Source organism: Episyrphus balteatus, chromosome 2 (genome assembly GCF_945859705.1).
Source record: "Episyrphus balteatus chromosome 2, idEpiBalt1.1, whole genome shotgun sequence".
NCBI lineage: Eukaryota > Metazoa > Arthropoda > Insecta > Diptera > Syrphidae > Episyrphus > Episyrphus balteatus.
The window spans coordinates 30483554-30507073 of record NC_079135.1 but is presented as its reverse complement, the minus strand read 5'-3'; the positions used below and the strand labels follow the sequence as shown (position 1 = coordinate 30507073).

The 23520-nt window shown below is 32.3% G+C and overlaps 3 protein-coding genes across 7 annotated transcripts in view; 1 reads left to right on the top strand and 2 right to left on the bottom strand.

The window, feature by feature from the left end:
* Positions 1 to 837: 837 nt before the first annotated feature.
* Positions 838 to 10526, bottom strand: LOC129910939 (pseudouridylate synthase 7 homolog). Its single transcript, XM_055988544.1, has 7 exons — positions 10239 to 10526; positions 9722 to 10173; positions 9550 to 9658; positions 9301 to 9489; positions 2278 to 2452; positions 2029 to 2220; positions 838 to 1964 (listed from the first exon to the last, which is right to left on the bottom strand). Exons 1-7 carry the CDS (start codon positions 10421 to 10423, stop codon positions 966 to 968), a joined length of 2301 nt encoding a protein of 766 aa, XP_055844519.1. The 5' UTR covers positions 10424 to 10526; the 3' UTR covers positions 838 to 965.
* Positions 10527 to 12116: 1590 nt separating this feature from the next.
* Positions 12117 to 18957, top strand: LOC129912448 (negative elongation factor E). The gene is made up of 4 exons (XM_055990678.1): positions 12117 to 12307; positions 12376 to 12887; positions 12945 to 13111; positions 18812 to 18957. Exons 1-4 carry the CDS (start codon positions 12227 to 12229, stop codon positions 18886 to 18888), a joined length of 837 nt encoding a protein of 278 aa, XP_055846653.1. The 5' UTR covers positions 12117 to 12226; the 3' UTR covers positions 18889 to 18957.
* A 116-nt stretch (positions 18958 to 19073) lies between these two features.
* LOC129912447 (uncharacterized) overlaps positions 19074 to 23520 on the bottom strand; it is a 51996-nt gene continuing 47549 nt past the window's right edge. For 4 of the 5 annotated variants that reach the window (XM_055990675.1, XM_055990674.1, XM_055990676.1 and 1 more), the window contains one exon: positions 19080 to 21965. In XM_055990675.1, coding sequence (XP_055846650.1) covers positions 19493 to 21965 — 2473 coding nt within the window. In that variant the 3' untranslated portion in view covers positions 19080 to 19492. Of the gene's footprint in view, positions 21966 to 23520 lie in introns of all 5 variants that reach the window. The other variant, XM_055990673.1, reaches the window with a different exon arrangement.

Here is a 23520-nt window from a genome sequence, read left to right as displayed (position 1 = left end):
AAATTAAAAAAAAAGTACGTATACACCACAGTGATCTTTTTTTATAAAGTTTTATTTTTTAATATTTGTATGCAGGTAGTCCCAAAAATAATATGCTGATAGGCCAACTTAAGGGCTCTCACAATTTGGTATTTTATTCATCCCAAATCCTAACGATTTTCGTTTAAATGCATTTTTTTGTGAAATTTCGAAAAATCTCTACTTTGCAACATTATTTTGCTTCCTCCGCCCGTACTTGATTTTTGTTTTTTACAATTCTTTCGCTAACACATTGTCTTACAAACAAAAATAGAGGCTTTTGTTCAAAAAGAAATAAAGAAACAACAGTTCGAGAAAATATGTTTGCTTTAGTTTGTTTGTTTTTTTTTTTTGCTCTGAAAAACCCTGTTTTGATGTATTCAAATTGTAATATTTTTCGATCTAACTTCAAAATAGGTTAGAAAAATGTTAATCATAATATAAGCTTTTTTCGAAATAATAACGAAAATGTGTTTTTGACAACTAGAATTTGAATTTAACTGGCTGTCATTTTGTATTTACTCATTTTAATACAATGAAACTACATTTAAACGGTAGAAAATATTATAAGGAAGACAATGTATGTTTATTTTTTGTTTTACGGCACACTGGAGCAAAGATATTCTCTTAGTAGCAAAATATACCAAAAAAATTTATTTTCGTGAATAACTCCGCTAAAAAGAATAATCACGTAGTGAGAAATTGGGTTTAAGCCTTTTAAATATACCTCTATACGATTATGTTCAATGGATCCTTTCTTCTTTTTTTAAATGCCTTTTATTAGCTAACAAAAAACAGAGTTTAAAATAGAAATACAGTTTTAATATGTTCAACATTAGATTTATTGCATCAATTTAAGTAACAAAATGTAAAAAAAAATTAATAACTTTTTATTTCAAGGTGTAATAGAATCAATATTAAAAAAATATATTTGTCAATATTTAAATTTATTCACTAAGCTTTGCTTTTTTAACCTCACTGTCGTCAGTTTCTTCTTCGATTGGTCTTTTCTCCGCGGTTTTTTCACTTGGTAAAGATTTTTCATCTTCAATATCATTATTCTCTTCCACAATTGATGAATCTTCTTTTGTTTCATCAATTTCCATAACCTTTGGAGAATTTGTTTCTTCATCAGACTTGTCGCTTTCTTTTTCCCTCTCTTCTCCTTGCTCAGATTTAGAAGAATTCTTTTCATTAAACTTTTTCATTGCAGATTTTTCTAATTCAGCTTGATGAGATGATGAAGTGTCAGACTTGAGAACCTCTCTCAGGAACATCGTTGCATAAACAGATGCTGGCAAACATAAATCCAAAACTAATGCAGTGAACTGGCCTTCATTTGTAGATTCTTCTTTCTTTTCTTCAGTTGTAGATTTTTCGAAATGTGATGGAATAATATCTTCTTGAGGTGTATTATAAGTCTTAAAGTACCAAGACATATTTTCTGGTTTTATTAGAAGTTTTCTGTAAGCTCCTGCCAATGAGTAAGTCTTCACACCGTGCTTGAGTTTTTCTGAACTTAAACCTTCTTCGTTGAGAATATCTTCATACCATTGTTGTAATTCATTTGCAGGATAAGTTATGTCATGGCCAGGTAGTGGAATAACGACATCAAATACTGTATACTTTCCACTGGCTATGTCTTCCTCGGTTAGTGCTTTGACTTTTTGTTTAAACGACGACTCTGCTTCTTTTGGCTTTTCAGAATCATCGTTATTTTCTTTTTCATCTCCTTCACCATCCCCACCATCTTCTTGATCAGGAACAGCAACAGGTAACTCACTATCAGTTTCCAATGCAATTTCATCCAATTCGTCTTGATTTCGATAAACTAAATCACCAACCATTAACTTAAGACCATGCTCTTTAACCCTCTTCGAAGCGATTCGATTGAATATAAGACTTTGGTAGGCGTGTGTGTATAGTAGAAGCATATTTCTTGGAATCTGAAAATTAAAAAATAACAATTGATTGTTTTTGACGTTTTGGACGTTTCGTTATTGAAATTACTTTGCGCAGCGCATTTGCATAATCACTCTCGCCATATTCAGCTAATCCGTTTAAAAGCTTCTTCTCGATAAATCTGTCGTTATAGAACATATCAGCGGCTGCTTTTGAGTCTCTATCTTTCCACCATGTTTCACGTATTTTACGCATAAAAGGTACGTCATTGTCACGTGGTTTCAAAATCAATTCACAAGCCTGTTGGAAAAAAATATAAACGTTATGTTTTTTTTTTATTATTTTCAAAATTCTTACTGTTTTGTAGTCACTTTTTAAAAGTGCTATTCCAATTTGATAAGTTGGAATCTCTGCATTGTTGCCAAAACGCTGTAGTCCATAATAATTAATGAAACCGAATTCCTTGACATTTTGCAATATTTTTTCTATCTCCTCTTTATCGCCATCAATATGACGTAGTGCTATGCGGAATCTATAAATGTTTAAAAAAAAGTTTTAGTCATACAAATTGATGGACTGTTTTTAAAATAACGGGTTTTTTCCGATGACTATTTCAAAGCTTTTATAAGGGATAGTAACTGTCTATATTGTGTTTTGCGCAATTTTTTAGTGGAATCCAATGGTTTTTAGGGTCGCTGAAACTGAATCCGAAGTTCATTTTGTCCCATCACGTCAGGTTTTCAAGATAAACTCAAAAAATGTCACAGCCTCCTTTCAGAAACTTTGATCAGGGGCTTCAAGAGAACAACATACTAAAATTTCAGACAATTTCACCGAGGGCCACTTCCCATGTCCTTTGATAAATGTACAGATATAAATTTTTTTTATTTTCAATAAAAAAAATATCTTCAAGAAATTTGACCTCCGATAAAATATGCAGTTTGATTTCTTTTTTTAAGATGGCGTTAAAAAAAAAACTAATTTTATGTAAATAATTTTAAAAAAAATCTGCATGTTAAATTTAATTAAGTTTTTCCATTCGACAGATGGTCAATGAAGCCATGCTTTTTAATCTTTAATGTTAAATAACTTTAAAATTTTTTTTTTTTTTTTGAAAAAATAAAGAGACCATAATAATTATAAAAAACTAAAACAAAATAATAAAATAAAATTTAAAAAAATAATAATAAAATAAAGCTGGTAAGCTATTAGCTGCGTTCCTTTGGAAATATTTATCTACTTTTTAGTACTTAAAACTACTTTGAACTACTTTGCTATACTGAAAAAGTAGTTCAAAGCAGCTTTAAGTAGCTAATATGTTGATCAACCCCTAAAAACTTCAATTCAATTTCAAAGAAATTCAATCAATCAAAAATCAATTTTTTTTAAGTCCAAAAATTGATTTTTTTTTTTCGTTTTATTAATTTGTATTATTTATAAAAAAAAAATCGTTGAAATGAAATCAGTTGCTTAGGAGAAATTCATAATGGCACGTACAATTAATAATGATTTTCGAAAACAAAAAAATATTTTCTATTATGTACTTAGAGGATATAATATATGGAGTGCTTGTTCCTATACCTAATACATCGTAACTAGAGCCTACTATTGCACGTGTATTAAGGTACACGTGCTACACGTGTATTTAAATAATTCGTGCCGAAGCACGTGTATTTGTAAATACACGTGTATTTATATTTACACGTGTATTTATATTTACACGTGTAAATAGCGTTCGAATAGGTAGATTTGGTGGCGATTTCCTAAAATATGTATTATATTGAATGAAAAGGATATTGTTCAGGTTTTTGCGGTTATTGGCTAGATTTACACGGAAAATTTAATTGGAAATTCTTATTCAACCCTAGCCATATAAATCTTGGAAAAAAATTTTGACCCGATTCCCATTATCGTATCGAACTGAACTTTGTACACATATGAAGTTTGGATTGCAACGCAATATTTTGGGGTCCAAACTCAGGGGAGGGGCATTGGGGGGTTGAAACACCCCAAATCTATTTTATCCCATTCTAAATATCGCAAAAGCTTTTGTAGGTAAATTGCAAGAGAGGGGCTTTGGGAGCTCATACCACCCAAGCAAATTATCATCTTCTTTCAAATATTATACGACTAAAAAGTAAAATAAATTGCACGACTGGGGTCGCACGTACTTGCTCTTATGCTTAAAGTAACTATAATGTTAAAGCTTTTTATTCAAGAAATTTAAAATTCGATATTTTGAAGAAATTTCATAAGTAGTATAAAAAAATTAAATCTGTTTTTATAATTAATAAAACTCCGTTTTAAAATATCTTAAAAAAAAAAAAAAATATGCCATTTTATTTCTCGTATAAAAAGGTATTTTTAGAAAAAAAATTTTGAAAATTGTAGGAGCCGTTTTTTAAAAAAATAATTTTTTATATATAAAATTTTTTTAACATTTTTCAAAAAAAAAGTTGGTATGCCATTTTGAAGAAATAATTAATTTACACATAAAAACTAAATTTCAAAATTTTTCATTGATACGTTTTCAAAAAATTGATTTTTCAAAAAAAAATTTTGAAATATTTTTTAAAAAACCAAAAATGCGTTTTTTGAAAATTTTCTAAAATTTTAATATTATCTTTACTTACACACTTTTGTATAAAAATTTTCATTTAAATCGGGCTAATTTTGTACGAGATATTCAGAAACGAAAAAAACCGTTCTATGACAGGTACCGTTAATAACGGTACAAAAAATATTTTTTTTATTTAAAAAGTTGGCCCTTATGTGTAGTATTACACACAAAAATTTTAATCAAAATCGTTAGAGCCGTTTTTGAAAAAAATTAACTTTTCTATTTCCGTTATATGGCAGGTACCGTTAGTTTTGGTCATAAAAAAAAAATTTCAATTTCCCCTCTAGGGAATCACCAAAAACTGCTAACTACCAAGTTTGAAGAAAATCACTTCACTCGTTTAGGCTGCAGCTCCAGATAGAGACAGACGGACAGACAGACAGACAGACAGACAGACAGACAGACAGACAGAATTGCCGGACCCACTTTTTTGGCATTCTCCATCATCGTAATGTCATGTAAAATTGTTATCTCGAGTTCGATTTTTTTTACGAATCCTAAACTTGCCCTATAGTACCTATATCGCAAGTAAAAATAAAGCAGATTAGATTAGATTACCAAGCAACAAAACATATAAAATAATTAAATTGACTCCATGGAGTCCCTTTAAATGCCGTCCAAGGGCTCCGGTTGTTCCACCGGGACAAGAAAAACGGTTGTTTTGTTGTGAACTACATAAGTCACAGTAGGCATTTGTCCCTTCTCGGTGGGCATATTGCCATACCCAACTCCTTGGCTTCATATTTTAGTTTTATTTTAAAATTTATTTTGTTTGAATTTGTCGCTTTATTTATAAAACACCTTTTACACTTTCACTATGAACTTAGTAAACCATATGATCTTCAAATAAACGGTGATTAACAAAAAAAAAAAAAAAACATGTAACAGTTGGTACACTTTCTTCTGAGAAAGACACAGTAGGCAATATGCAAATATATCTTGGAAAAATTTATTAGCTTTTTTTTAATGAAAAGGCACATCATTATTTTTAATTTTTGAATAAATTATTTATAAGGTCTTCAAAAAGTTCAAATACTATTTTTCCAATTCGAACTATTTATTTGCACAATAATCTTCAGTTGTTTAGTTTTAAAAACTTTTATTTTACCCCCAAAAAGCAAAAAAATCATTTTGTTTCGTATTTACACGTGTAAATATAAATACACGTGTATTTAATAAATACACGTGTAAATAAGATACACGTGTAAACGTTTTTTAGATACACGTGTACACGTGTATCGGGTACACGTGTAATTAAATACACGAACAAAATCGTAGGCTCTAATCGTAACGCCATATACATGGATAGGGGTCGCTGCCTTCGTTATTCAGTGCGAGTCCGGTTCCGCAGCTGCAAATAAACACGCTTGTTGATGACAGCCATCTAATGAAAATAAAATGTAGGCATGCACTCATCGAAAAACTTAAAGAAATTAGAGCCCCTCTATAAAAGCTTCACGGAACTAACAGCACAAGCACTCCACATATTATATCCTCTAAGATTATGTATGTAGTTAGTGAAATTTAAAAAATAATTACAGATCGAATTTCTTTTTGTACATTTAATAAAAAATAAAATAATTTTGAATATGATAATTCAACATTATTAGCCTGTTTTTACTGGGCTCTAGTAGTGAGATAATTTCGCAAATTATCCAATTTCGATAAAAAGTTAATATAGCGGTTAAATTGAAAATCTGTACAAATAAAAAGTTGTTTTCGATCAGTTCAATTTCGCCTTGAAAAAAATTTGTTGCATACGAAAAGTTGTTCTAGTAAAAATAGGGCTGAGTATAATGTTCTTGGCAAGTACTATCAATTTCAAGGTTCAATATTATTTCGTTGAGACTTTATGGCGGGCGGCCGATATAAAACTAATTTTTCTTCGAGTTAATTTGTCTATCAGATCTCATTAAAAATTGATTTTCGAACAATTTTTCGCTTACCACGTTCATGTGAGAAAGTATCGATATTTACAATCATTCCAAAAACTACCAGAAAATGTATTGAAAAATAGTTCAATAAATCTTAAACAAAAAAGATCTAAATAAATGAGCGAAATTTTAATATTTAAATTTAAAAAGTTCACAAAATAAAAACCAAAATTTGTTTTGTTTCCCCACATGTGAAGCTTTAAATCTTGGCCACACAGAAAAGGTATGCGGTAGCGATACGGCTAATTGTATGAACAAAATTCGAGACAGGAACATCAATGTTGCGGTTTGGAATTGTTTTCTTCGTACAAGTGTCCATATCGTACCCGTACCGCCTTTCCGGTGTGGTCTTTCCTCTAAGCTTAAGCATATTACGGGTAAAATAAAAGTTATATGAATAAAATTTGCATAGGAAAACAACTTTGTTATATTTTTAAGCCAGTTGGTTATAAGCTTTGTATTTCTACGCAGTTTTAATATAGTTTTATAAGATACTATTATTAATTGCATGTATCATAAAGCGATTTTGGGTCATTAAAAATTCGTCTTTCTTTTATCATATGGAAATGAATACAAAATTAATGCTAGGTTATTTAGTGGGTTTAAGGTCAAATGAAAAATCTTTTTAAAAGTATTATAAAAGAGTTTGATTACAATAGTGATTTTGATTAAAAAAAAAAAGATCAGCAGTTTTTAGATCGCAAAAAAAGAGACTACTTGTAATACATGGATCGAAAACCAATCTTTTTCAATTACAAGCTGTGTGTTTAATAATACAAATCGATAGGCCTCATTTTTATGTTTCAAATATGCCAAAGAAAATTATCACCGATAGCTTTTAATTATCGTTATACTAATTTCTAAGACACATAAAATAAAATCAGGTAACAAAGTTGTTAGCATTATAGAAAAACACTTGTCTATACTTGCTATAATGTAATAGAACAATATGAAAATGAAAATTAAATTAAATTGTTAGCTTGTTAAATAAAGACTTGTTTTCTTCAAAGTATATAACAATTTGCCGACGACGATTATTTAAGAACTCAATTCGTAATTATTAAACCAACATTCATCTTAAAACAAAATGGCGACTGATCCGAAGATTCTGGAACTTCTCGAACTACAAAGCAAACTTTTGCAACCAATTATCGAGGAAAATGATGAACGCCGAGGTCAGGAATTCACAGTGGATACATTGGCAAACAACATTCAAGAATTTGTCTATGATCCTGCAAATTGATTGACTTTTGAATCTTGGTACAACCGTTTCGAAGACGTTTTCATTGTCAATGGGGCGCACAGTGGTTCCCTTCTATGGAGGAAGTGGAAAAAACCTATAAAAACTGAACGGGTGGACCGATTTGATTGAAATTTGTTATATAAATTAAATAAAACGAATTCTCATCGTGATCTAAAAATTGTGCGTCGTACTTTAAGGTCCATTTTCTTCACTCGGAGTTGAACATAACTTGAGAAGTTTTAATATAAAAATTCTCAAGTTTTGTTCAACTCCGAGTGAAGAAAATGGACCTAAAATTACTCATTTTTTCAAAAGTTGTATTGATTAATACGAGTATATTCATTATTTTTGTTTCCTTTTCTTGTTTTTTTTTTGTGATGTGAATTTCTCCTATACTTTTAAAACTTAATTAAAACTGAATACAAAGAAGGTTTTGAGAAAGCAAATACAGAGAATTTAAGGATACATTTGAAAACTTCATTTAATTTTCTACAAATAAATTAAGTTTACTTTGTTAAAAAAAATGTTTTCTTACATTTGAGATCATTTTAGAAAAGCTATCAAAATAGGAATTTTTACGGTTTCTGAGAAAATGTGCCGCTATTTTATAACTGTGGTTGATTATGAGCAAAATTAAATTCGTTTGAGTTTATTTCAACATTTTATTAAAACATACCGTTTAAATTTTAGATAAACCAAAGAAAATTAAAAGTTTTCAAAAAAAAGTTAAATTTATACCGTTTTCTGATATTTTCCCTTTTTTTGAAAATTTTTGATTTTTCTTTATTTTTTGGTTTATCAGTGATGGCTACATAGACCTCTTATAATGTAAACCACTTTATTTTACAAAAAAAGCCGTTAAATAAGAAACGGTAATACCAGAAGCCAATTTCAAGTGCTGTTTGAAACGCATTGCTACACTCAAGAAGCTCTTACAGGAGAATGGGTCAATATGGGTCATTTGTTTTAACACCATAAATAGTATATATCATAAGCTATAAAGCTTTTTTTTTATAGGCCGGCAAAGAGTAAAAACTATTCGCTCTAGAGGTTTCTTCATATAATATTCTGGTTTTTCTGATTCAAAAGCAAATTCAACAAACGGTAAATGTAGACTTAAGGACAAATATACCATTAACAACACTACATACTTTTTTTTTTTTTTTAAAGCTCTCTTCTTAAAAAAAAATTCGTCAAAAGTTGCAGAAAAAAAGAACGAAATTTCCAAAATTTTAAAGAATCTAGTTTGAGCTAAGTATACTCGGGACCCAGGCTATGCAAAAAATTAAAATTGATTGCATTCTGTATTTAAATATATTTTTAATAAAAAAACCAAATCAAAAAAATTGAAAAAATTGTTTCACTTTTTTGGGTTTTTTCCATCTGGGAACCACTGTGGGGCGTCTCTTGATGATGTAGCAAAGGTTCGTCTTCTCATGAGAAAAATGAACTCAATCGCTCATTGGAAAACAAAAATCCCTCTTATCTAGAAACATGGCAAAATAGATTTTCTCATTTTTCAATAATATAGAATTAAAAATGAAAAACCTGGAATAAGCCAAATAAAAGACATCATTACAAACCTATTTCCCTTAAGCTCTCCAAGTTTAACAACTTTATCGTGGAATGTAAAATTTCCAACTTTAATCGATGATGATCGTTTAACAGCCGCAACTATCTGACTGGGATTCCTTTTCTTAATACAAAATTTTTGTGTAGTTTTGCCTCTTTTATCTTTTGTCCCACAATAATTCACTTGTGATGGTTTCAGGCTACATGAATAGAATTTTAAAAATTTAGAGAATCAATCAGAAAATCAAAAAAATACCAACTTGAGATAATTGGCTAGAATCACAGCTACTTCAGAAGTGTCCATATTTTCTTTGTACATTAAGAAATGCACAAATTCCCCAGGAAACAACCATTTATTCCGACTTGCTTCTACAAAATAACAACAAGTTCATAAACTTTAATTCTCTATTTCATAAATTTAATTGATCTTACTTCGATTTGATTGGCTAATTTTAATGCACTTGACACCTTCTGGTTTGTCCACAGTGCAACTGTTCAATTCCATTTCATACAATTTCTTTATAACCTTATGAATTGTTGTCCTTTTATCTTTGTCCAATTCGGTGACAACAATTTCTAAAGGTTCAGTGCGTTTGCCTTTAGCAATTTCATCGATTTGCTTCCACAAATCTTCCGTAACAACATCGGAGATCTCGGTTTTACATTTTTCCAATTCCTCAGGCGAAATGCCATAATCGGGATCTTTTGCCTGAGGAATTGTGTAATCATTCAAATTGGCAATGGTTCCATTTAAATCGATTTCATTTACATGGAAATCAGAGAATCTGGCTTTGAGAACTCCGGTGAATCCTTTGCCAGCGGAAATGAATTCATTGATTCCAACTTGATTTTCTTTGAGGGATACTTTTTGTAGGTATTCTGGCCTAATAGAAATTATTGAACAATAGAAATTAAAATGTTTTTTTATTTAAAAAGTTGTTTTACAAACTTTCCAGTTCGTGGAGGACCATTGTATGAGGATTTGTTGTGGCCATAAGAATTCCTTGAATTATCTCGACCACCACCGCGATGGTTTCCTCTGTGATTGCCACGACTATTTCCTCGATGGTTTCCTCGATTATTTCCACGATTATTGTGGCCACCACGTTTGAAATTATGTGAATTTCTTCCCATTTTTTCTTGATCAAAAAATTTTTAAAAAGTTGGAAATTTTTTGATTGAAAAATGACGTTTAGATTTGTCTGTTTACAACATGTGGTTTATATGAAATTATTGTGAATGGTTCATATGATTTGCCGGTTTACCTTGATTGTGACTAGGGCTTTATCGTTCAGGGGAAAATATACAATCGATAGCTAGGGTTTATACGAAGCGATTTTTGTCTTTTGTTCTAAAAACATGCGAATTCTTCCAGTGAACATCGACGTTCAGGTGTAGTTTTTTTTTCTATAAGAAATCGCTGTCAACTGCGTTTTTTTTTGTTGGTCGTTATTTTTGTGGGACAGCCTTTAAAAGCCTTTTTTGGCATCCGTCATCGTTGGTTTGATTTAAAGCCTAGTACATACTTGTGAAGCAAGTCGTGAAGTAAATTCATACAATTTTTGCTTGTTTTCAATTTTCAAATTAATTTTTTTCGAAAAATATATAAGGAGAGTAGATTCACGAGTGAAAGAGATTCCCATACATTTTGCACGTGAACTACTTCACGTCGTGAAGCAAAACTCTCCAATTTTTTTTTCACCACAAAATTTCACAGGAACGTTCACGGGTATCCAAAAAAAAAAATGTATGGACTCACTTTTCACGACTTGTTTCACCAAGTGTTGATGCGAAACGAAAAATTTTCAAGTCTCCAAAGTCGACAACGAAAATGCTAACGAAAAAATATCAATCAAGTTCAAAATTCAAAATTAAATTAAATTCAAGAAAAATCAACAGAAAATAATTTTTAAAGCAAGAAATAAATGAATTAAAAGTGAAAAAAACCGTCAACACTGCTCTTTTGGACTCAAGAAAAATGAACAGGACAGTAAAAAGTAAGTGACAAATGAGTGAAAACTCTCCAATTTTTCGCTAGAGCTGCGTACTAAAAAACGAAAAGCAAAACGAAATTTTTCGTTCAAGATTTCGTTAACGAAATTTTGTATGAAAAATTTCTTTTCGCTTCAGCAACTTAAAGGCTTGGCCACACCGGAGGGTATGCGGTAGCGGTATGGGTAGAGGTAACGGTACTTGTATGAAAAAAATTTCAAACTGACATATCAACGTTCAGATGTGGAATTTTTTTCATACAAATATCGTTACCGCTACCCGTACCGCTACCGCATACCCTCCGGTGTGGCCAAGCCTTTATTAAGGCCTTTATTATTTTTATTTTTATTAAGCCTTTATTAAGGCTTGGCCACACCGGAGGGTATGCGGTAGAGGTACGGGTAGCGGTAACGATATTTGTATGAAACAAATTCCACATCTGAACGTTGATATGTCAGTTTGGAATTTTTTTCATACAAGTACCGTTACCTCTACCCGTACCGCTACCGCATACCCTCCGGTATGGCCAAGACTTTAGGCTTTATTCTGGTAATCATAATCTATATGAAGCACTCATAATAGCTGCGCTAGTTTATTTTATGTTTGAACCTTATGCAGAAAATTGAAGTGCAGATCTACCAAAAGATGTCGCTAAAGTATTTTCATGGATTGATAGTACTATAATGAGACCCCTATCAAAGTTCTATTCTTCACAACTATGGCGCCACCTGCATACACTCCAAAAACTCTTTATGACAGCTAGCCAATCAAATAACTCAAAAAATTCAGAACGAAACTTCAACTAAACGTCATTGAACGCAACAAATTTTAACAACTGAAACTGACAGAAGCTATTTGGCTTTTTGAAGAAAATAAACAAAAATTAAGAATTTTCTTTAATTTCGTAAATATTTTTTCATCCTGGATAAAAAACCATCCAAACCAATGGTTTACATTCATTTTCCATCTCAGTTAACTGAAGAGGAGCATATGCTCCAAGCTAAATATCAAAAACTTAAAAAGAAAGTAAGTCTTTCCTCAAAACAAACAAAAACCCTCTCAAAACCTCCAAAAATGCTTCAAATTATTTCCAGAAAAAAGCCTTACATGCTCTTAAAGCTCCCAAACAAGAACCTGAAAAGCCACCATCTCTCAAACGTCCAACTGACGCTCGAGATGCTCGTGAAGTTGCTAGAAAACTTATCAAAAGTGGAGCTATTCCAGCAATACAAAAACAACAAACAAAACAAGATCAAACTTCTTTCAAACGACCTAAAGGTCAAGAAAGGAAACGTGTTATTCCAGAGGCGAGTGTTTCTGCCTATCAACCATTCTCATCGACTCAAAATGATGTCGCTCAAGAGAATATAAGTGAAATAATCAAAGAGGAACCGCGAATGCAAGATTTGTATCAAAAATTTGCAACCGAAAGAGATCGCGAAGAACGTGGACTCAACGAGAAGGGCTTGGAACCGGCAACTGGCGACAAGCCACGTGCCGGACATACGATTTTTGTTTCCGGGCAGAAAGTTACTGAGGAGTTCTTGAAGAAGAACTTTAATGAATTTGGAACAATTGTTAATGTTTCAATGGAAATTGAAAAAGGGTATGATTTGTTGGTTTATGGTTATTTGTTTAGTTTTAATTTGGAAGTTTATTGTAGACGTGGATTTGTTACATTTTCAAAACCAGAATCAGCCGATCGAGCTATCGCTGAAATGCATAGTAAGAGTATTGGAGGAATTAACCTGCAAGTTCAATTGGCTAGACGGCAACCTCAAATCGAACCAATTAATGATGCTTCTTCGTCGGCAGTTTGGTCGACAATTGGTAAGTTTATGGGAAACATTATTTTTACTCAGGTGGGTCGTATACCGGTGGAAATTACTGCAAGAAAATCGGTTCCGAATTTTGTCCTCAAGTAGGTTATTGGAGCTGTCTTTTATAGTCAAATTTTAATCCTGTATTAAAATATGACAATTACCAGGAATGAAAACCACAGGTCAATCTGTCTGAATCTGTAACTATTTGAGTAGGTAGGATGCAAGCGCTTGCATTTTTATTAGATTTATATGTGCCTTGGTTATGTTTGGTTTGCCTCTCAGCATTCTGGGATCCATTTAACCAAGAGAAGTATTTATTATGGTCAGACGATCTAAAAATTAAGAGTAAGAACACTGAGTCGTTTTTTGTAACATTTTTCACAAAAAAAAAAAAAAATTGTATGAAAACAAGTTTCAATAAAATTTCTTTGGCACCGGGTACAAAGGTGTTAAGTCAGAAAATGTAGTTTTGAGGAAAATGAAATTGAAGTTTCAATTTTTGTTTGTAAATCTGAATATTATTATTTTTAAAAAGTAATGATGCAGAAACATCATTAAGATCTATTTTAATATCCATATGCTGTTGACCAGAAAATGACCGTTTTTAAAAATAAATTGTGTTGACTTAACACTTTATAGCCATTTAGTCTTCAAAAATAAACTTGGTCCAAAGGTGTTAAGTCAAGAAAATCTTTGTTTACATTGATAACAAGGTTTAATTTATAAAAGAAAGTTGGAAATATTAATGTGATTAATTACCAAATGTGAAAATTCTTTTTGAATTAATATAATACAGTAGAAAAATCGCTTTTCGTTTTTTTTTCTTCCTCCTGACTTAACGCTTTAGGATCAATTTTTTTATTTAAAAATTAAAAATGAATGCAAAAACAAAAGTGTTAAGTCAACTTACGCCCTTAGTACCATACAGTTTAAAAATTTTTTGACTTAAACCCTTTGTACCGAATCATTTCTAACGAAAGGAGATACGCTAGAGCTCTGGCGATAGGACCAAACGAAAGAGAAAAAAAAACTGACTGAAGTCCAATAAAAATCCGAAAATCGATTTTTTTGACTTAACACCTTTGTACCCGGCATCAAAGATTTATCAACCCGTTTTCAAAAAATTGATTTTTCAAAAAAAAAAGTTTTGACATATTTTTAAAAAATTTGTTTGTACAGTGAATTGAGAATACAATGATTATATGTAACTTATTTAATCCCGCGGGTGGCGTCCAAGCTGGGGGATAAATAAAAGAATGCAGCTTGTGGTATGGCTCCAACCAACACCTCCAGTTTTTTTTTATTTCAAAAAGAGGCTCCTATGTGTAACACTAAATACAAAAATTTTCTCACCAAAAACTGTTAAATACCAAATTTGAAGAAAATGGCTCCAGTAGTTTAGGTCGTAGCTCGAAGTACATAAAGACAGACAGACAGAATTGCCGGAACTACTTTCTTGGCATTCTGCATCATCGTAATGTCATGTAAAATTGTTTTCTCCAGTTCGATTTTTTTACGAATCCTTAACTTGCCCTGTTTAACCTATATCACAAGTTAAAATAATAAGTAAAATTATAATTTTTAATAATGCAGTTGTACTTGTGTGAAAAAATCACTTGGTATCAATTTCGAAGATCTGGCTATATCCGAATTGTTCTCGGTACAAAAAAAAGAAATTGACAGTTCTAGGGCTTAGTAATTGAAAGACGAAATGAATTGATACCTGCTAACTATAAAAATTTGCCGATAATTTGAAAAGTGCGTTTTCACTTTTGTAATATCAGCTTAAAAGTTTACTATGTAGTATAATAATTTTACTGTTTAATTGAATTTGTTTCCTTTTAACGTCCAATCAAGGTTTGTCTCAAGGTTTTGTTCTTTTTCTTTTGTGAACGCATAGTAAAAAAAAATTGCTTCCAGGAACAAAGGGTTAAACAAAAGTAAGAGTCATTTGCTGAAACTAAACTTAAATATTTTAGTTCGACATGAAAGCTTATGTGATAGTTTATGCAGAATGCGGGTTTATGTCACCGTATGAATTATACAACTGAAGTTTAAACGAGAAGTAAAAATAAAACTTTCACTGTAGGCTAATATTGAAATAAAAAGTTAAAAATTCAGTTATTAACCATGGTAACACAGTGATTTTTTCACCACTTAAAAGAGGTGAAAACACTCAATAAAGCAAAGGTGGTTTCATTTTGTGTTACCGCATATGTTTCAGATTTTGTATCAATTTTCAAAGTTAAACTTAAACGGTCACTATGACGTTAGTGGAACATTTTTTTAAAACCAAATTTTAGTTGGTTATGAAAAAAAATTGTTTTGCTAAACAAAATAATAAATAAATAATAAATTTGTTTCTTCTTCCATATCATTCCCGTTTAAGCTCTCAATTGACTTAATCTGCGTTAAAATTTCTTCAATGACTAAATCAATTTATATTCTAAATGTATATATTCCTCCAAAAAGTACATCATGCTCTTATACAGAGCTTTCGATGGCTTTAGATTACGTACTTGACTTGTCTTGCTCCAATAGCAACATATTACTTTTAGGAGACTTCAATTTACCTCACATTGATTGGGTCCCTTCCGATGATGAAACATATCAAGAAGCTTCACTAACATCTTCACAAAATGAGCTTGCTTTATTAGACAAAATTTTGTATACTGACTTACAGCAGATAAGCTGTATTAAAAACTATAAAAATCGAATTCTCGATTTAGTATTTTCCTCTGACGCTATTAGTACTCTTGTTCTAGAGTCTAGAACTGGTATCACTAATATAGACGGTTACCATCCACCTTTGGATATCTTCTTTGAATGGAGCAATCATATTACTGAAAACAGTAACGATTTTGATTGCTCTTATACTCTTGATTTTAAAAAAGCAAATTTTGAGTTGCTTTCTGAAAACATATCTAGTCCAGGGATAGAAAATATACTTACATTATCTAATATTGATGAAGCAGTTACAAATTTTTATAACATCCTTAACAGCTGCCTTGTAAATTCCATTTCCATGAAAAAATCAAATAATAATAATAATAATTTTAGTCACCCTTGGTACACAAAAGACCTAAAAATACTAAGAAATAAACGAAATAAAGCATGGAAACTTTTTTTAAGAACCCTTTCCCCAGTTGATCACGCTTCTTACGTTGAACTATTTGAAGAATTCAAAACTCATTCAAAAAATTTGTACACCGACTACATAATTGAGAAAGGAAATTCCCTAAGAAAAGATCCAAAGTCATTTTGGAACCTTGTTAACTCAAAGAAAAACTCAGATGGATATCCGGCAAACTTCATTCATGACGATATTACATTACATCAAACATTTGACATTTGCAATGCTTTCGCCAATAACTTTCGTAATTCATTTGTTAATGAGACTGTTGATGTTGACGAAATCTATTTCAAAAATTTACATTCATATTCCGAAACGAGTTGTACGAACATCCCTGTACTGCAAAGTACTGTGTTAGACCTTCTTTCATCCTTAAATGATGATTGTTCTGCTGGCCCAGATGGTGTGCCACCAATAGTATTAAAAAACTGTAGAAACTCCCTAGTTCAGCCTCTAACATTTTTATTCAAACTTTCCATCAAGTCAGGAAAATTTCCCTCCATCTGGAAAAAGTCATTCCTCACTCCTGTTTTCAAGAAGGGTGATAAGACAGATATAAAGAATTATAGGCCTATCTCGAAACTATCCTGCATTCCAAAGGTTTTTGAGCAAGTTGTTTGTGATAGTCTAGCATTTTATAGTAAAAATCTGATAAGTGAAAAGCAGCATGGCTTTGTAAGAAAAAGATCTACTACAACTAATCTTCTTAGCTTCTTAAATAAATGTTCAAATGCATTAGAAAAAGGTAATGAAGTTGACTGCGTTTACACTGACTTTTCAAAGGCATTTGATCAACTTAGTCATAAAATAATAATCTTCAAATTAAAAGCTTTTGGTTTTCCACGTATTTTTATTGCCTGGGTAGAATCTTATCTTAACCAAAGATCCTATCAGGTCAAATTTAGAAACTGTCTTTCAGATCTTTTTATAGCCAACTCTGGCGTCCCTCAGGGAAGTCACCTAGGCCCATTTTTATTCATTTTAGCTATAAACGACGTAATCTCGTGCATAACTTCAAGTGATATTCTCATATTTGCTGATGATATGAAGATTTTTAAAGAAATTAAGTCTGACAATGACCGTATCCTTCTACAAAGCGATATTAACAGTTTTAATGTTTGGTGTGGTAAAAATGGCCTTTCACTTAACCCAGCTAAATGCCAAACAATTACATTCTCGAGAAAACGAGTCATTAATATTTTTGATTACTACATCTTGCAACATAAGCTATGTAGAGTATTTAGCTTCAAAGACTTGGGTGTCCAATTTAGTTCAAATTTAGGATTTACTGAACACATCAATTTTATAGTAAATAAAGCGAGCTCAATGCTTGGTTTTATTAAACGTTGGGCAAAGGAATTTGATGATCCATTTGTTACTCTATCTTTGTACAACTGCTACGTTCGACCCCATCTTGAGTACGCTTCTCAAGTATGGAGTCCTTTTTATGAAGTTCATAAAAACCGAATCGAATCTATTCAACACAATTTTGTACGCTTCGCTCTAAAAGGTCTTCCTTGGACCGACCCTTTCAACTTGCCACCTTATGAACATCGCATTCAACTTCTTCAGATACAAACTTTAGCACAGAGACGTGTAAATAATGATTTAATCTTTCTTCATCAGCTTATTAATTCCCAAATTGACGCCCCTGATCTATTAGCTTGTATTGGTATAAATTATCCGGGTGGATCTCACCTCCTACGAAGATTTGAACCTTTGCATATCGACTTTCATAGAACAAACTATGGTATTAATGAGCCTCTTAGTCGCATGAGTAAACTTTTTAACTTGAACCATTCATCCTTAGACTTTAATTTGACGAAAATGGGTTTAAAAACATTGTTTCGAACCAGTGCTCCACAATCGTGACTGTTAATCAATGTTTTAAATAAATGTTGGATTTTTTGTACTTATAATTTTATAACTTGTAAATTTGTTTGTAATTATTTTGTTTTTATATTGTGCATGTGGGAGGTTGTATTTTTTGTCTACTAACCACTAACATGCACTTATGATGAGCCTCTGATTGTAGTTAAAAGCTTGTTCTAAGCTTACTACATCAAAGAATCTGAAGTGAAAAAAAAAGCCATTTCACTTCTATAAATAATTTTCTGGCCATTAACATTGCGTAATTATGAGTTAAATTTTACACATTAAATGCTGGTCCCTTGTTGATAGATGCACCAGATCGTTAAGAAAGCGCTTCAGGTATATTGCTTTTTATTTGGTCTAATTGTATGCTATCAAAACCTCTTGAGGAGGTTTTGAAATACAGGAAATATTCACTATGCAAGAAGTACATTACATTTTCTAACTTAGATTTGGCATTTTAGGGACAACAATGCTCTTAACAAATCTTATCAATAATAATCTTATATTTTGTTTCATGTTTTATCATAGCATTCCTCTGAAGTTTAATGTACAATATCCATAGACTAATTTCTTAAAATAGGCCAACTACTTTCAGAAAGTTATTATACTAGATGTAATCAATCGTTATTTTATTTAAACTTATAATTTTCAAAAACTTTTTGTTTCTATAATCTCTCTTTTTTTAAATTTCCTTTTCAGCTGCCAGCAAATCCCAGAAAGGTAGCCACAAAGATCGGCGAGAGATGGTTATATACAATGAAGACCTATTCCAATAAAAAAATGTACTCATCTCAAAAACAAAAAATACAAACAAAATAAAGAATTTAAATATTAAATAAAAGGTATTTATTTCTTTTCTTTCGATTCCAATTTTCCTTTTTGTTTTGTTTAATTTTACAAATTAATTTCATTACATTTTTATTTAAAGTTAACGTATCTAGGTTTTAAAACAACATAACAATTTTTATTTATTTGCCATTTATTATTGATTTATTTTTATGATAAATTAATATTTAATTTTTGTTTTAATAGTTAAACAAAAAATCGTACGAAAGACTGAAATATAAATAAAAATATCATTTTTTTTTTGTTCGTGATTATTTTAAATTATCTTTTTTTTTATGTAGAACTAAATTTTTTTAGTTATTTTTTATTTTTGTGTATGTTTTTGTTGTAGTTCGTAGCAAAAAGAAAAAAACAGAGAAAACAAAAATTAGAAAATATTACCCCAATCATGGTGGCTTTTCTCTTTTTTGTAGTAATTATATTGAGTTCCGCATTAGGATGCGTTATTTTGACCAAATAAATTATTGAAACAAAAAAATTAACAAATGCAGTAAAGGCTGAATGGTGATCAAGAGAGATGGCCCTATTCACAACCTACGACAGTCGTCCATCATTACCCGGCGGATTAAAGTAATCCCAATGATGATGGTGTATATTTCTTCCTGTCAATAGGTAAATCACTAAGCTTAAAGCCATGACTATAAGAACTACTACTGCTGTGGATATGTTCCTTGGTTGCACCTGATCCTTGTTATTGTCGTTGTTATTGGGACGCAAAGCGTTTGTCAGCTGAGTAATGATATTGACCAGCGGTAGACTGCAGGCTGAGATAAACTGACGACCTGCCTGGGCTACACTCTGTGGAGGTTGTTCTGGACGGATGCTTCGGCTGCGTCGGCGTTGATGTTCCTCTTCTGAGGAAGAATCACGTCTGCGAAGATGACGTCGTCGACGATAGACTGGTGGAGGAGCAGCTGCTGCTGGTTCTTCATCATCACCGCCGGTATGAAGGTGATTGTAAAAGCCGATGGGAGGAATTGTCTGCAGATGATAGTCTGTTAGATGAACACTTCTTGAGCCATCGTCATGATCTCGGAGTTGCAAGAAGTGAGCTGCTGACGGTGGTGGTGGTCGAACGGGAGGAGTTTCAGGTTCTCTGGTTGGTAGTGGAGGTGGTGGGATGGAGTCTTCTTCGGTTTGAGTCCTAGCTTCGGCGATTGTCTGAGTGGAAGCTTGAGCGTGTTCGCGTTCTGTACTGCGTACTCTTTCTACAATGTCTTCAATGAATCCCGGTGGTAGTTCGATGTTTTTAACCACTAAATTTCCTGAACGGCATTCAAGCTCTTCAGCTTGAATCTGAGCACCATGTAAATGTGATACCATTATTTGACCAGCTTGAAGAGCGTGCACTCGAAGGCGTTCTACCTCGAGGTCGGCTATCGCTAAGTGACTAGGCATGACTCCAGTGAATGGAACCGGCATTGGTTGTTGCTCTGCAACTGATAGTGCTTCATTGGCAGTCGATCGCTTCCTTGGTGGAGCCATTGGTGGTGGACTTAGTGTTTTCTCTCTTTCGTAGGATTCGTCTTTTGGAGGTTGCTCTAAGAGTAGTTTTTTGACTTGAGAAACTAATACCTCTTCTTCTAATTGATGAGGGGTAAGGGTAGCAGACGGAGAAGGTAGTGGGGTAGTTTCTTTTTCTTCACTCACATCGGACTTGAGTTCGGATGAATCTTCAGCTTTAAGTCTTTCATGTTGATCCTCGTCGTAGCTCTCATGCTCTTCAGACTGAGAATCTGGATGTAATCTTTGTTCGATTTCTTGTTCTTCTGCAATTCTTCTTTTTTCTCTTTCTTCTTCTTCCTCTTCGCGTATTCTTCTTTCTAGTTCTTTTTCTTTCTCTGCGTGTCTTAATAAAGCTTCTTCTAAAAATCTTTGCTCTTCCTCCAGTTCTCTTAGAAGTCTTTCATCGGCTTCTACTTCTTCTTGAAGTCTTCGATTTGCTTCTTCTTCTTGTTCGCGTTCTCGTTTTGCTTCCTCTTCTTGCATTCTTCGTTCTGCTTCGAACATCAGTTCCTCTCGCTCTTGTTCAAGTTCTCGTTCATGTTCAAGTTCGCGTTCTCTTTCAAGTTCAAGTTCTCGTTCAAGTTCTCTCTCACGTTCAAGTTCACTTTCTCGATCTGTCTCTTCTTGTTGCTGACTCTCTGCATCGGTGCTGCGTGTATACGATTGAACTTCTTCATCGATCCTAGCATTTTCCTCTTCGGACGCAGCACGTGAACTCTGTTTCTCTTCTTCTTTGTAACGACTCTCTTCGTCAGATTTACTATGAGAGCCATCGTAAAGACCTTCTTTTCGAAGAAGTTCCTCTTCCAAATCTAAATCATCGATAGGTTGTACTGTCAATGAGGCCTCAATCACTGTCTGCCCATTTGCATTGGGTACCGGAGTTGGAATACGTTTTTCTATAAGAATTGCAGATGGTGTCTGTGGTCTACTTAGAGATTTGGCTTGTGATGATGCTCTAGATCTGTCTGAAGCACTTCGTTGACTTGCCTCCCTAAATCTTTGAATTCCTCTTGCTAGAATTTCCTCATCAATTTGCTTAGCTCGTTCCAGCTCAGCCTCTTCTTCCTCTTTAAGTATTTCATCGAGAGTTTTTGTTCTTCTTGGCTCAATGATTTTCATATCTTCAGTTATTTCGAATTCTTCACAAACAAAATCATCGGGCAGTGGATCGGTTTGTGTAGAAACCTCCACTTCAACATTTTCATGTGGACTGTAATCTTCGCTACTTTGTTCGTGTAATTCATGATAAGCGATTCTCTCACCGCCACCATCGCGATCATCTCGATCGTCGCGGCTTTCGATTTCGTCATTGTCGTCGTCCACGCCATGCCTGTCCCTGTGGAAGTGTCTCTTCTCTCGAGGAGGGCGAGGTGGCGGCGGCAATGGTCGGTATTTCATTTTATTTATAATATCACCCGATTGAAGATTCCTTGGCGATTCTGGTCGTTCATCCAGTTCGGGTTCTTCGTAATCGGTAAAATCTTGACTTCCATAATCCCTAATAATATATAGAGTGACAATTGAACATCAGAATGTACGTGATTATAATTTTGGAATGAAATGTGGTGCAGATGGGATTGTTTCTATATGGTGAAAGCCATGCCACTCAGTTATGAAAAAGCTTTAAGAACAAAAATAAGCAAACAAAAAATGTGCGCAATGGAATGAAATTCGCAAAATTCAAATTATTTTGTTCCTTTTTTCAAAATACAAACCAAAATAAAGTCGATGTCTTTTCCGTTATAAGCAAAACTCAGATGCTGCTTCTATTGATTAAATGTGCCATTCTTAACATTTTTATATATATTTGACTAAGCAACCCTGTACTGGTCTGGGAATCAAATACTCTGTACAAAAGTACGTATACGCCATAGTGATTATTTTTTCGCAATTGAACTATGAAATAAATACCTTTTCATTTTAAACAAAAACCGATTAAATAACAGAAACCCACTTATTTAGACCCGGCAGTCGTTTAATAAAGCATTCTGTTAGGCAATTTATTTTAAATTCAATGTTATATTCTCTCAGAAAATGCTCGATAACAGATAATCGTCTTAAAAAAAATCCATGTGGTACTTTAGATGTTACTTAAGAGATTGCCGCAGCTGCCGATAGAAATAGAAGCTATAAGTAAAGCTGCAGGTAGAATTTTGACGAAGTGTATAAGTTTACGTTTTCCTTTCTCTTCGTGCATGCATATTAGGGTGGTCCTTATTTGGGACATGCGGCTGGAAATACTGAGACAAATTTTCCCTATTTTTTTTTTTATTTTTATTTGACTCCCTTCCTCTCCCGGATTCAACGTGAGGTTTTCATGAATTTTCTAATTTTATTTGGGGTTTTTCGGATCGTACCGTTAAAATTGAAATAAAAATTCACAAAAATTAGAGTTTTTTTTTTGTTTTGTGACCGTTTTGTAACAGTGTCTTTTGAAGTTTCCAGAACGAATAAAAAACTTTGACAATCTTCTTCATTTTTGTTAAAATAAAATCCTCGAAGTCCATGAAATATATATGCCTTTTCAAGGAATTTTATGTGGAGATTATCACTTCTGGTCTTTTTTATTTGTCCTAACCTAAAAAGGCTAAAATTCTTCCTCAAAGAATAGATATTCTTAAATCATTTTATTCATACAGAAAATATTTTGAAGCATTTTTTAAAAAAGTCTGAACTAACTCAGCTTACTTTAAAAGCGGTTATTTAGTAGAAAATATCTTTAGTGTTTGGTTTAAACACGATAATCGTCATTAAAAAAAACTTCTTCTTTGATATTTTGTTTACTATATCTTTACTCTTTTAAAAAATGGAAGCTGATTATACGTTTTGGGGTGACTGTTATTATTTAGTTCAATACTTTCAAAAAATGTTTAACATTTTAATAAAAATTTGAAAGTCTTAAGAGAAAAAATTCTATTTTGGCATCATAGATTACAATTTTTTTTTTTTTTTGTTTATAATTATATCGAAAATGATGTACCTATGTAGGTGTTTCGAACTTATTCAACTTAAAATATATTATTTTCCCATTTTTTGACGAAGTTATTAAGTTT

Bases quoted from the DNA above. Each gene is read 5' to 3' on its own strand.
- LOC129910939 (XM_055988544.1), bottom strand. From the start codon at position 10,423: ATGGGAAGAAATTCACATAATTTCAAACGTGGTGGCCACAATAATCGT. The intron at 2,453-9,300 runs GTTTGTAATGAT...AAACATTTATAG, and splicing joins GGAGAGCTTAAGGGAAATAG to ATTCCGCATAGCACTACGTC. The intron at 2,221-2,277 runs GTAAGAATTTTG...TTTTTCCAACAG, and splicing joins TAAAAAGTGACTACAAAACA to GCTTGTGAATTGATTTTGAA.
- LOC129912448 (XM_055990678.1), top strand. From the start codon at position 12,227: ATGGTTTACATTCATTTTCCATCTCAGTTAACTGAAGAGGAGCATATG. The intron at 12,888-12,944 runs GTATGATTTGTT...AGTTTATTGTAG, and splicing joins TCAATGGAAATTGAAAAAGG to ACGTGGATTTGTTACATTTT. The intron at 13,112-18,811 runs GTAAGTTTATGG...TTTCCTTTTCAG, and splicing joins GGCAGTTTGGTCGACAATTG to CTGCCAGCAAATCCCAGAAA.